Consider the following 14,247-nt stretch of genomic DNA (forward strand, 5'->3'; position numbering starts at 1 on the left):
TCATGACAACTTTTACTGTGTGGATCATTGATGGAAGATGTAAAATAACTCTAGACTATGAGTGCATTTTACAACTTAAGCCTAAGCCCTAATGATTTTAATAAGGCTATATATATATATTTATACATAAGAAATGTGTTCGTAATGGGAAGTTGATTTACCTTGAAAGAAAAAGGATTATTTGCTTAGTTATGCATGTCTCTTTCCCAATGTAAGTCAATGGAATAAAGTATTTTATAATCATATAAATTGTAATTTCACTATGGCTGCCATGTTAAATTTGCTTTAAAAGCCTGGCGTACATTGGGAGCGTAGCTGTAAATTAGACAGTTTACTCACTTAGCCATTCTGGTAAAACCAGCGTTTCTGGAGAATTAATTGTTCAATTCTAAGTAGAAGTTTAGTTGGATTCAGTAAAGTGGCTGATAACTCATGCGCATTGATCAAATTCAATGTTTATGTGACTGTTTTCAGACCGATGCTCTGCAGCCTGTTTACTTTGTCAGCTTGTTTGTGACATTTGGAAAAGTTAATTAGATTTTTGCTCCTCCATCCTTCCAACGCTTTGTTACAGATACTGTTTCTATTTTTACAACTACTGCTCAGTTTACCATGAAATTCAGTATGGATTCATGATCCCCAGAGGATGCATGGCTTCCATTGATTTCTCGTGACCTCCTGCTCTCATTTTTTGTCTTGTGCCACAGTCAAGTCACACAAATACATTCTTAATTTTCCTTTCGCAGTCAGAGTCGTCCTATAAGGATAAATAAAGTGAGATCTATGAAGTGAGATCTTTTACTATCCTGCTTCGGTCATTTATCTTTTCTCTACGGAAGACACACAACTGCAGCTGCACATTTACAAGAGGAAGAAGAGTTTGTGATGGCTGCTAATAAAACGATAAGTCCAATTTATTACCACTTGGGTCTTATTTTAATAGTTTGGGCCATTACTTCTATTATTTTTTTTATTTTTTTATTTTTTTTCAAGAGTTGAGAGAGTGTAACATTTGGTAACATTACAGCAGCCGAGCAAATCCATCCTTGAGTTTTTCCAAGGTTAAGAATAAAGTTGCTCGTTCATACTTCTTGTTCATGCGTTCATAAATAACTGACAAATACATTTATATCTGCTTTTTCATTTTTGGCTAAATGCACAAAATCTTGAAGTATTTTTCTCCTCTTGGTTTTGCAGATGACATTTCTTGCTGAACTGCTCGCTACTGTTTTTCTGAAGATTCAAGCACTGTTGACCTTTGACCTCACTGTAAGTAAGTGGCCGGAGGAAGCAGCCTCATTTTTAAAATGCAAATGCATGTCCATTTGTTTTTTCTCTGACTCATTTCTTTCATGCTCCTTAAACCCTTAGAGTACATGATCCATTGTGTGCCTACATCTTTGGCAGATGGCTCCTGTGAACCCTGTGACCTCCTGCTGACCTCTGACCCCACTGACTCAAGATGTGTCGCTCTGGATTGAAGCGTTTATGCTTTCAAACACGTCCCAGAACGCTTTGCCGAATGTGCTTATGAGCATATGTGTGCCAAATTGAGATTGCAGAGTGACAAATGTAGAACACGTTATTTAATTAGTGTAGTATCTTTAGCCATCAGAGGAAAAGCAATTTTCTGATGTTTATAATCCATTTTACATCCTAACATACTGTGACAGACTTGACAAGTGAATGCATAGCTGTAATGCTAAATCACATCATCTTTCTCACTTCATATCTACACATTCTTTATCTATTTTCAACACCTCTCATCAAATGATTTATCGTCTCTGAAGCCAATCAGGAGAATTTCCAGCAGCTTTGTTTATTCGCGTGTAAATTGTTCTCACTATCTGTGTCCTTAAGAGAGTTCCCTGATCTTGAAAAGTTGGGCGAAGATAAAAACTTTGGTAATTAATTACTTGAAGAAATCCTAAAGAACGGGAGAAGTGCCTTTGTGGCGTCGGTGATGTGAAGCTACAGCTCTGCCGGGATGTGGCTCTGTGTAATCTATCACCCGGCTGGCTGTTGGCCAGGTTTCAGCGGGGCACTCTGTCAGAGGTAACTATTAAAAATACATCACTACTGCTTTTATTCTGTAGCCGTAAATCAGGGTGGCACAATCACGGTCCGACTCAGCCCCTGGTTGGGAAAAAGAAAAACGAGTGTTACTTTCTCCATCTAATCAAATATTGATAGATTCTCAGAGAGCTTGTGTGTTCGGATCAGAGACACGCTGAGTGTTATATTGCTCGTACTTGCTCTAATGTGTCGTAAGCTTGGCGTTAAAAGGTTTTGACACAGTTCGGTTTGGAGATAATGAGCTTCTAAGATTGCAGCGTTCATTTTTATTATTATCACATGGAGATAGATGACGCCTCATTACTGACTCCTCATTTTCAATAGAAGGTGATGTGTTTGGAAAATGTTTTTGGGACAAAATCAGTTCTGGTTTTATTCTTCTGAAGCATCTCAAAGAATAATTTCTATTTTTCTCGAAGGAAACTTCTTGCTCTGACCCAAAAAGTAACTACATTTACTAACACACCTATGGTGTATTCATTGTTTTCTTGTACGGATGAACAATATATTTTGACTACTTGCTGCACATGTGCATACCGTATATATTTTTGCATTTCTACCCCTTGCTGTTTATCATTTATTATTTATATTACCACAATATGTGCATTACAACTTGAAAACCCATATTATATGAAAGAATGGAATGCACTGACTCTGTCCTCTTGTCACATTTTGGATTAAACTTCTCCTCTCTGAACTCCTCAGGTGTTTTCAAAGTTTTAAAAGCGATCCAGCATTTCAAAACCAAAGTAATGACTGGAAAAAAGACTGAAAACTACATAAATAATTAGAACTTATTGATTTTTTTCTTTCCTCTCGAATTTATCAACTCATGACCTCCACCAATGCTCTTGCCATCAATGCATTATTAACAGACTGCTATTATGATAGATGTATAAAATAGAATAATCTCTCTATATATGTAACGTCTAAGTAATTTAGACCTATTTAAGTATCAATTTTTGAGTGTTACGACACAAAAACTTCTGTGAAAGCTACTGATTCAAAGCCTGAACATTTGCTTTACGACAAAGAAAAAAAACCGTTAGTACTAAATACTAATACCTGATATAGATGAGGGCCAATGTTGTAAATATAGGCAGGTTTACACCACAAAAAAGGTATCCTAGTAAGTGTTTAATCATGAAAACAAAAAAAGACAAACACAATATCTGAACAAACATGTGTTTAAGTACAGTATAAATAAAACATACATTAAGACGTGTAAAAGGAAAGTCAGACAAGCATCTTTGTTTATCGTTCTAACGTTAAGTACATCTGAAGAGAAGTGATGTCAAATTAACAAAAAGTTGTCGACAATTCAAACACATTCTTATTTACAACACAGGACAGCAGACTGGGTTCAAACAGCATTTACAAATCATTTTCAGCATTTGTTTGGAAACCAAGAGTAAGAAAATTTGAATGATCCTGAACTAATGAATGCAACTCGTTTTGAACTTTAAAAAAAATGATTTGTAAACATTGCTTGACTCAGGTGAGCAGGACAGAGACAATCAGCTGCAGGAGAAACTGTGAGGAAAAACTCAAAAATTAAACCGACAGACACCATAACTGTGGTGATATCAACACATAGACTATGAGATGTCACTCGGTTACGTGTTGCCGGCCAAGTGAATCTTTTATACCAATTAAAAAAATTAAAAATACATTTGTCATCGTGGACTGAGAGTTTTGAAAAGCCCCTCTTTAAAAATGCTTCTGAAGTGATGCTGAAGTAAAAACAACTGTCATAAGAGTGATGTATGGATATTTAAAAAGTGCTTAAAGGTGGCGTTATGCTGAATTAGCAGTTTGGCTCATCCCACAATGCAACAGTCAAACAGCAATTCCAGATACAATATTTTGCTTTAACTAACCAGATGATAATATTTAGATGTTTTACATTGTGGGAGCAATTTGAAAAAGCAGCACGCCGCCACCTTTAGCACTTATCATGTTAACGGTGTCATGTGATTTCATGGCTGCTCTGTCAGAGACGTCCTGGAGACATTTTGATCTGCTCCACCTCCTTCGAGCTCCTCCATCTTGTCCTCCTCCTCTTCCTCAGATGGTGATGAAGCCTCCTTGGTCACTGCTGACTGACTCTGGCACCACACAGCGGCCCCTCCTCCTCGTCACGCGCCGCTTCCGGTGGAATTTAGCATAACAGCGAAACCCTGAGAGATCGTAGATAATCAAAAGGTGAATTAATCAGAAGCAGTTGCAAGTGTTTAAATGTACTGAAGCAACTGTTTAACATTATATTTAAGGTCACATTAACAGCTAAATAATAAACATTATGAAAGTGTTGAAACCAGTAGGCGATTCCAAAAGGGATGCTATCAAGCAAAATGTCATAAATGCATGCTCCTTGTTAACTAGCCTCTCCATCCTCTAGTAGCAGAGAGAGTGAAGGGGCAGAGGGGTTGTTTAGTTGAATATATTAGTCGACTAGACTCACTGATCCTTTATCTGACTGAGGTTTGTGGAAGTTAGAATCTATGGCTCTCAATTATCATTAGCTTAAAGTCAAGATTTAATGAAACATGCCTTTTAAACTCATTAGGATCACATCCCTGCTCATATTGTGCATCTATTTAACAAGATATGCAAATAAAAATCAAACCAATTTCAACCAATAACAATTTGACATCGATCCATTAATCAATAGGCGTATTTTAGAGACAAGGGCGGTGTTCATGGAGGGCTACATTCTGAGCCCACCCACTTTTCAACGGTCCGGATTTGATCTAAATCCCTCTAGTAACTGAACACAGCTATAACTTCTGTTTCTCTGGGACTTCATGTGTGTTGTGTAAAGTGTGGTGCAAGAAGGAGTCCTAAAACCCTGAAATGAATTTGCATTTTTACACTTCCAGTTCCTTTCAACTATAGGTCAATGCGTTTTTGGCTAGATGCCTGGAAAAAGGTTTTGTTCTCCGATATAAAAAAAATGTTAAGTGGCTAAATGAGAACACATAACATCATCATGCAGACTATTCCTCCTTTAAAGCATCGTTATCTTTATACTCATGAGATCGTGGTGACGTTTGTTTGTAGCCAAACGTTTGCCTTTTACTTCTGCCAAGTGCATTCACGCTTTAGAAATGATAAAAGTGGTGCTCATTTGTCACAAACACGTAGGTATCTTTAACGCTTGCCACAGAGCAAATTTTCTGCAATAATCCAAGAGCGAATGGAAAAATCACATTATTTTTTTTGTCGAGGGAACCAGTGTGATGCTAACTTACAAAAAAACGTCATCCTTGCAGAACTCTATTGATTAATACATGCCGCTGTCCGTGGTGCTGAAGTAGCAAACGGATTTGAGTCCTGAGTCCCCTTCTATCAGTTTTGACCTGTATCTGTAATACTCTCTCAATGATGTAGCCAGGGTCCGGTGTATACAAAAGCAAAAGAGTCGTTCATGAGGCGTTCGCTGGTCACTGGTTAAATAAAACAAACCAGCTCCATAATCCCTGGTAAACATTAACAAATCACCAAAGTCTGAAAGTAAACTAAACTAAAAACTAACCCCAGATCGATAGTAGCTCCAACAGCACAAAATCAATGCATCAAACTTCTGAACTCAAAACCATTTCACACAAAAATCTACATTTCACAACACTGTGACATTTTCTGTTTACCACTAAGTCAGTCTGCAACTAATTGTTGGCCACTCTGGGGAAGCTTACCCGTCACCAGTCAATGACTTTTAAAATCTTAATGATAAACAGTGAGACTTGAGGGAAATGACAACTGCACATGAAAAGACAAACTGCTGCTATAAAATAGATGCGAAAAGAGCCACAACGTGGAGCAATGCTTTAAAGCAAAAGGTCCACATTTATTTGGATAATTCACTTTCTGTCTGAGAGTGTGATGAAAAGAGAGAATGCTATCAGACTGAATACACCTATTTCCTGAAATGTCAAACTATTCCTTTAAGAAGTGACCTGTGTCTTATGATAATGTACTATTCAAATTTTTATAAATCATACATCTTTTTCACAGCAGACATTTCCACTTGTCACAGCAGGAAAAGCACAGGTGAAACTGATAAAGTAAATTAAAATACATCCCAGTAAATTATTCCAGTGAGCCAGCATGCAATGCCAGTGAAATTCAACTCAACTTTACTTCCATAGCAACTTTCATAGCAATTTGCAGCCCAGTGTTTCACATAGAGAGATTTAAACAACACAGACAACAAATGAAAGCAAAAATAGACAACAATAGATACAGTTTAGCAAGATTGTAAAAAATCTGAAAAAAGGAAATGCTTAAAATATATTAAAAGTCAATATAATAAACTCCAGGGATAAAAAAAAAATACAGAAAAAATGATTCAAATTTAAAAACTAAGGCTAAAACATGACTCCAAATTAAAAGCCAGATTAAAAACTAAGGGGTTTTGCCGTTTTTATATCCAGAGGCGGCCTCAGTTTAGGGACATAAACACAGAGGACACTCTCACTTTTATGAGACACATGTCGAATGTTTTAAAGAAAATCAGGGGAGGAGCTTTGTGATCTGACTGGAATGTAAAATAAAAAGGATTCTCTGATAAGTTCATTTAAAAGTAAGTAAAACAAGTAAAATATCTTTAAAATCAATTCTAAAAGATGAATGTCATTTAAAACACCTGTGTTCTTTTTTTCACATGACCTCCCCCACCTACCTGCACACCTGTTCTCACTTCCCCTCATCAGACCTGCAGTTTATATATGAGCCGAGTTCCTCTCACTCTCTTCCAGGTTTTCTATTGTGTCCTCAGCTTGTTTTTTTTTTTACCTTTAAACATGAACTTTTACATGTCCTGTTTGTCTCTGAGCATCTCAACAAGCACAGTTTGACCACGTTCTCTTCACTCACCTTCCTCACACATGCAGTCGTCGTAGCATTTGTTGTTGAGGCCTCTGTTGTGAGGTTTACACTCGTGTTGTCTCAAGTCACAACAAGAACCTGGAACGGAACAAGCACGTTATAAATTCAAAAACCAAACACATGAGAAACATTGTTGCATAAGTAATACTGTCAACAAGTTAACAAATAACATGAATGTCTTTGAAAAATTCACTAACTAATCTAACAAAAAAAAGCACAAATGCTCAAAAAGGAGTTAAATGCCACCTGTTTATTCCTTTAGTCTTCAGAGCCATTTCATCTTAAAGGCTCTGAAAACTAATGTTCGTTCTTGTTATTTCACTTTAAATAATTCATTTGTTTAGTTTTTCTCAATTGTTTTGAAGTGGGCGGGGCCTAGTGGGAAAAAAACATTATGTCACATGCTTCTATTTACCAAATAATTGAAATACATTGAGATAAAAAAAAGTGGTGTGGGGTTGTTTGGTTATAAAGCTAATTAGATGATTTTTTTTTCTTTGTTTAAAAATAATATATACAGATGTTTTTCTCTGAACTTTGAGCTTTTGAAAAAGTGATCCAGGTCTAGTCCAGACTGACCTGGGAGACAGTCCAGGTGGTGGTCACACGGCTCGATGGCGTCAGCGTCGACAGTCACATTTCCACTGCTGAGGTTCTTACTCCGCCTCTTGTCTGCAGCAGGAGAAATAAATGAACACAAGAGTTGGAACCTGAAGGCATCTGATCGATACACAGCCTCGACCAAACAGATCGATTTTGATTTGTCACTCAGTTAAATTATGCTTTTATGTCGGGTATTTGATGGGAAGTCATTTCAAGAACACATTTTTCATTTGAGTCATACACAACGATTTCATTTCAGGTCAGATGTAGGCTAGTAAAACGAGCTTCACATCTGTGTTATTTATTGAAGGACTCCTGAGGATAAATTCTAATGACCAAGATGATTCACTGATTTATTTTCTTGCGCCACCAGTGACAATAAATTCTCACTTTATTAAGTAAAATATCTCAATCACTATTTGATGGATTAGCACCACATTTGGAACAAGCATTCATGGTGCCCACATGATATACCCTAAAGACTTTGGTAATCACCAGACCGTTCCTGTTGCACCCATGGATGTATAAATAGAACTGAATACAGCGTTGGAAGTGGGGCCACATTCATTCTAAGAAAGTTGCTCTGTGGAGACAATAAAGTTTGACTTCCATGTGAAAAATCAACCAGATTTCCAGGAATCTTCTGCATCTATGGGCCAATAGAGCAAGCTCGATAGCCTTTCCTTTAACTCGCCTCTAGTCTCATTCTTTGACTCCTTCACATGAATGGCGTAAGGGAAAAATGCTCTAAATTCAGCTATTAGTGTATTTTAAAACTTTGAATTAATGGCTTTTCAAGTGTTTGTACACTAAAATTAGTGGGAGAATATTTCCCTTACCTTAGTTATAGATGTCTATTTCCAATGTAAGTCTATGGGAAAAAGTGTTTTAGGCTCCACAGCATCATGTGGTGGACCTGGCCGGACTTTCCATGGTTTGGACACTATGTTAGATTTGCCTCAAAGTTCAGCGCTCTTCCTGGAGGCTTGGTGACACCACCATGAGGTTGACATAGTTGTTTTTTATCGTAATATCTAAACAACAATTTATCAAGCGCCACTGTGAGGTCAAACTTTGTCCAATGCTTAGGTTTTTGACCAAATAGCAGCAAATCTATTAACATTCCCTTCAGCCTCAGCTGTTAGATGAATAAAGTTTTAGTTTAATATGGTTTATTTCCACCAGACCTGTTTTCAAATCCGTTTTTTTTATGACCACAGATTTAATTTACAGCTGATAACTAACCTTTCTTCCTGGAGGACGGCCAGGTGTCCACAGGTTTCATGTCCTCGTAGTCTGTCCAGTCAAAAAGTGCCATGTCCAGCGTTGGCATCACCTCTCCTTGTCCTTTTCCTCTTCCGGACCTCTGAAAAAGGAAACGTAACTTTAAATTAACTTACTCTTCAACTCTTCAACTTTCAGAAAATCCTAACAAGACAGAACAAACATGCCGACATGCAGATCTGTAAACATTAAACATTTTCAATTAGTTTCAGCATGCTGTGAAAGTTTTGCCTCCATGAAATATCTTCTTCTTTTATGAATTCAAAGACAATTGTGATAAAAAAATGTATCCTAAATTTTGGCGTTATCCAGCCTACGAGCCGCTGTAGAGTATTCATTGAAGAGATCAATTCTGTCTCCTCAGATTAATGTTCAGTTACTACAATTACAGCGCAGCAGCAATGGATGACTATGGTTTTGATTTGTCGACTGTGTTTTCTGTCAGTACTGCAGGTAAACACGTCCAGGCTGTTCTTAATGAAACACATCAGACTTGTGTTGTAGTAATGCCTCATTGATTCGTAAAACGCCCAGACAGAGTCAACAGAGAAAGAAGCAGAGCTATAAAACCCAATCGATTGGTAACAGAGAACATGACTGCCCACAGCCTGGATCCCAGGTGCTTAACATACAGGTGACGTGATACAACACTGTCAAGCCGAGGCTACTGTTAATGAAGGAGCCGCCGGTGGAAAATGTCTTTAAAAGTGGACACAGTGTTTTCCTATTTCTTCTAGAGGGATAAAGAAGAATCCGGTATGCTTGGTGCGTTCACAGCACCTCTCAAGGCTCAAGGAATAAAATATTCAGGGCCATTATCAAAATGCAGGAGTTTTCAAGGACATCTGAGAACAGGAAGACATCTCAGGCTGTTCATCATCCATTTGTGAATAGATTCTTCATACATTTTGAACATTTTCAGAATTAACTTAAAAATAAAGGGAAACTTTTGGAGGTGTTTTTATTTATCGGTTGTTATAAAATTATTTTCTGGGCCAGCCCATTCGAGATCAAATTGGGCTGCATGTGGCCCAAGGACTTTAATCTCGCCCAAACACTTAATAAAACAAAATATCAGCAGACTGCACCGGACATGACATCATGAAAAAGGGAAATTAAAAAAAAATTACCCTTTTTAATATTTCTGATCCTATTGTCTCTGAACTACCCTCAGTTTTTTTATTTTTTACAGTTTATTTTTCTTCTAGCTCTCTAAATAGTTCTAGTCAGCAGTTGCATACCTTTTGGACCGATCCATAAATTCATATAAAAGTACGAGTGCCAGATGTTGAAATATTCTACCTCAGTAAAGTATTGTCATTCGGATGAGTGTTTGATGACATTGCTATGAAACAAAACTCCTTTGTGGATTGCTCGTGGATATAACCTTCTGCAATAAAAGCCATAAAAACGTTGCCTGCGTCACACACAGAGGAAGCAGAATAGAAATGTTCGGCGGTATAATTAAGTCAGCAGGACTTCGAGACGTCTCTTGAGGAATAATCGGTCCATGAAAGACATCCATCAAAAAATGAGTATCAAAGTCTTGGTGGAAACAGATCCATACTTGTTTCCTTTCCCCCCCTCAGGAAATAAGCCGATATGGAAATAACAATTAGATTAATTGCAGGTGCCTATCTGCTTGTGCTCGGCTGCTCATTAAACCATCAGCAGAGGATCGAACATTAATTAAGAGGCCTTGCCGCAATGCTCGTGGAACTGAAGCAAAGTTCAAGAAAGGCTTTTTTCTTCTGGGGTCCAATAATATTTGATCGCTTTCATAGTAAAGACGCATAGAGACATCTGGACTCTCAGAAAACCAAGCAGAGCAACAGTCGGTGAGGACATAAAGCATAGAGAGCCACCCTGACTTCATTTGAAACTTTAACCAGGTGCTGAAAATCTTTATGCAATGTTCATATTATTTTAACAATAATTGCGGAGTAGTATAATCTGGCATTTAATGAAAAATACTCATGCAAAGTACCTCAAAGTTTTACAGTACGTGAATAAATAAAATTTACGTTACATTGCATCTCTTTATACAATTTAGAAAAGTGAATTTTTGGGGTGCCTGATGAGAATTAGCCTTTTGTGCTAACTTTAGCTCATTTATTGTGTTTTCTGTGTCCTTTTCCAATTAACTAATGAAGTGGAAAAAAATAGCCTAATATTTCTGTTAAATTCATGTGGTGCAAATGTCTTGATTGAAGACGTTGCTTTAGATTTTAACTGTTGTCACAATAGATTTGATTTCAGTACCTGGATCTGTCCTACAGCGGGATGAGATCACAATGGGATCAACAATAAAAACTAAAGAATCTTTTCAAAAGAACGTCTTAAATCACATCTCCAGTCCGGAGATTCTGTTTTCTTTTCCTTGAACAGCGCTCCTCATCAAAACAGCTGTCAATCAAACAGTTGTTTGTGATCAAGTGACTGAGGTAAACATATTTCCCACAGACGCCCTACAAGCTGTTGGGTATTTGTAGCAGCAGCTGTGACAAATGTTGAAGCTTTCATTCAGTGGGTACTGGCTCAGTCTCTACTGATATCAGGTCTTCAAAGAGTCTTGTCTGTAATGGTTCCAGGATTAAAGGAGGCTTGAGAAAACATGTTTATTTCCCCATGTAAATGCTGTTTATGAAGCATCATACTGTGTGTGTGTGACAGGTGGAGAGTGGTTCCCAACGCCCACCAAAGAAAAAAGACTCTCCATGCACCCGTACATTTATTCCTGCCATGGTTTTAATAAAAGAGCGGGAAGGTAGTTACAGAAAATGTGCTGCTGGACTCTGAACTGTGTGATTTTGATCCCAGAGGCGTCGTTTTATTATACAGAACACGAAGCCATATCTATCTTACACACTGTGACCAAGAGCCAGCAGCCTGCTGAAGGATATTTTTCACGGGCAGCACTTTCAGGTTCACTCTGTGTGTCATTTCAGTTATGAGCTATGAGGTTCTGCGGCAGCATAACGGCAGTAATGGGGGCCCTTTTTCGCTCTATTTCCCCCGCACACTGGAATCACACTGAGGCACAACAGACGCAGCCTTTAATAAGCACTTGGGTTTCCGCTGGGGTTACCTGGGGTTTGGTGGAGGCCGGGGGCAGCGTTGGGGGATGCTCGTTCATCACCGTGGTAACCATGGAGGAGCCGGAGCCGAATACGGCGGCGATGGGGGAGGGGGTGTCATCGGGCGGGGTCATGCTGAGGGAGGGGGAGGCGGCGGAGGAGGAGGAGGGAGGATCCTCCAACAGATCTCTGTCCTTAAACGCAGAGCTGAGCTCCGGCTCTGGAAGGAACCCTGAGAGGACAGGAGGAGAAAACAGGATGGTGTTACAGATATGTAATGTCATAAATAGCTTATTTATATATTTACTTTTCTGTTTTTATTATTATATAATATATATTTATGAAACTGCACTGAATTACTTCCTTATTAAAGGACGTTATTAAAGAGAATGTGAGACTGCGTTCCAAATTGCATTCTATTTTCTATTCACATTAAAGGTGCCCTTATTCAGTTGTGATATACTACTTCCTCATAACAATGCACCTTGAACTTTTACCCTCTTGCTCATATATTTACTCTGCAGAGGATGTGGGTCAGAAAAACATGCTGGCTTGCATGCTGCAAATGTTCTGGATGCTCTAGGACATCCTGTTATTTTTGGATACTGCGTTGAGATACTAAATCTCAACGCAGTATCCAAACTTAATATTTTTCTGGCTTCCTTAATATTCTTGTAGTACGGGTATATTGGAACGCACAGTTATTCTCTGTACTGTTTGACTCTGATGAAGACCCACTTGGCATCAAAACGTTAGTCCTCTCACAAAGTAGGTTGGCTTTAAATCTGTGTGTTCCAGAATATTTTGGGGAGAAAATATTATATCTATTCTGATGTGTAAGTTAAAAGGTTTTACGTAACCAAATCTCTATAAAGAGTTAAGCAGTGGGAAGACTATGTCCAGCCAATTCAATTATTACTACATTTCCTCCCTGAAAACTGTCTCACAGCAAGGTCCAATTAGTAGCACAGCCTACGGGAACAATTTGGGGGTATTTGAGTTTCTTGCCCAAGGACACAACGACATGGACCAGTAGACCAGGGATCAAACCGTAGATCCTCTGATTGTAGGACGACCTGCTCTACCACTGAGCCACCACTTCAGCACAGTGGAGATGTTAGAGTTTCATGTGTGGTGCCTAGACCATTGGACATGGTCACATTTTTAAAAATTCAACATTTTCAGAAACAAGGTCTTGGTTCCTCTGAAATAATCCACACAGCTCGCCTTGTGATGCCTGTGAAGTCGCCACGCAGAACATTGTTTATGGATGGAATTGCATTAATGATCAGATCTATTCTTTTGAAAGCATGTACAATCAAAGCATTCATCTTATTATTTACTCGTCTGCATTTCCTCCTGCCACAAGTCAAAAAGGTCTTCCATGAATAGCTCCTTGTTGCTCGTCCATCACTGGACAGCGTGGATGCAGCTGTGGATCAAAGTCCTGTACATCTGGATCCGCTCACCTTTTCCATGCCGCTCCTTGTCTCGCCGACTCCCCTGTCTCCTCTGCTCAAAATGTTGTCCGTGTCCGTTCCCGTGTCCCCGTCCTTTGCGTGTCCCCAGAAGCTGGTTCTCCCGGGTCTGGGACGGACTCTTCATGCTCATTCGAACCCTGTCTCTGTCTCTGTCCCGGCCCGGGCCCGTCTCCAGTCTCACCGGGCTCAAACTCTCCAGGCCCGTCCCGTCATCCTCGGGCCTGGCGAGGGGGTGCAGGGACCTGTGGGAGAGCAGCCCGGCTCCGCCTTTGGCAGCGCGGCCCCCCTGGCCCCCCGGCCCTCCGCGGTCCCGGATGTAGCGGTGGCCCTGTAGGCCGTGCAGAGGGTGCTGCAGGGCGTTGCTGCCACCTGCTGAGGTCGCCGTCTGTCTCCTCTTGCCGTGAGGAGCTCCGGGTTCGGCGCTGTGAGACAGCGTCAGGGTGGCAAACAAGAACGCCAGCAGGAGACTCCAGGAGAGAGCCATCGTCTGTCCAGCACTACGCCACCTGCTGGAGAGAAGAAACACATCTCGATACTTTACACTGTCTTTGTTTTGTAGTTAGATTCAAATAACTGACTTTAGGTAGATTCGATTAAACGAAACAATCTGACAGGCTTCTTCTGAGTGATTTATTTTGGAAGATTATATCTAGAGCTGAAACAATATGTGTATTCACTGATAATTTAACTGTCTGGGGAAATAATGAAATTAACAATTATAAAGCAATGTTCCAAGAAAAGAATGCAAGATATTACTGTCATTTATGAAGATTTCATCGTCTTATATGACAATAAACTGAATATGAAAACTGATTTCATGGGAAGGCAAATAAATA

General features: G+C 39.2%; 1 protein-coding gene across 1 annotated transcript; it reads right to left on the reverse strand.

The window, feature by feature from the left end:
* Positions 1-3,294: 3,294 nt before the first annotated feature.
* On the reverse strand, positions 3,295-13,903 carry draxina (dorsal inhibitory axon guidance protein a). The gene is made up of 6 exons (XM_054617558.1): positions 13,400-13,903; positions 11,942-12,162; positions 8,815-8,935; positions 7,546-7,638; positions 6,955-7,044; positions 3,295-4,256 (listed from the first exon to the last, which is right to left on the reverse strand). Exons 1-6 carry the CDS (start codon positions 13,893-13,895, stop codon positions 4,144-4,146), a joined length of 1,134 nt encoding a protein of 377 aa, XP_054473533.1. The 5' UTR covers positions 13,896-13,903; the 3' UTR covers positions 3,295-4,143.
* Between the last annotated feature and the right edge of the window lie 344 nt (positions 13,904-14,247).

Source organism: Anoplopoma fimbria, chromosome 17, assembly GCF_027596085.1.
Source record: "Anoplopoma fimbria isolate UVic2021 breed Golden Eagle Sablefish chromosome 17, Afim_UVic_2022, whole genome shotgun sequence".
Lineage (NCBI taxonomy): Eukaryota > Metazoa > Chordata > Actinopteri > Perciformes > Anoplopomatidae > Anoplopoma > Anoplopoma fimbria.

Coding starts and splice junctions, on each gene's coding strand:
- draxina (XM_054617558.1), bottom strand. CDS start 13,895: ATGGCTCTCTCCTGGAGTCTCCTGCTGGCGTTCTTGTTTGCCACCCTG. Junction 8,936..11,941: donor CGGCCTCCACCAAACCCCAG/GTAACCCCAGCG, acceptor TTCCTTTTTCAG/AGGTCCGGAAGAGGAAAAGG. Junction 7,639..8,814: donor GCCGTCCTCCAGGAAGAAAG/GTTAGTTATCAG, acceptor CTCCTGCTGCAG/ACAAGAGGCGGAGTAAGAAC.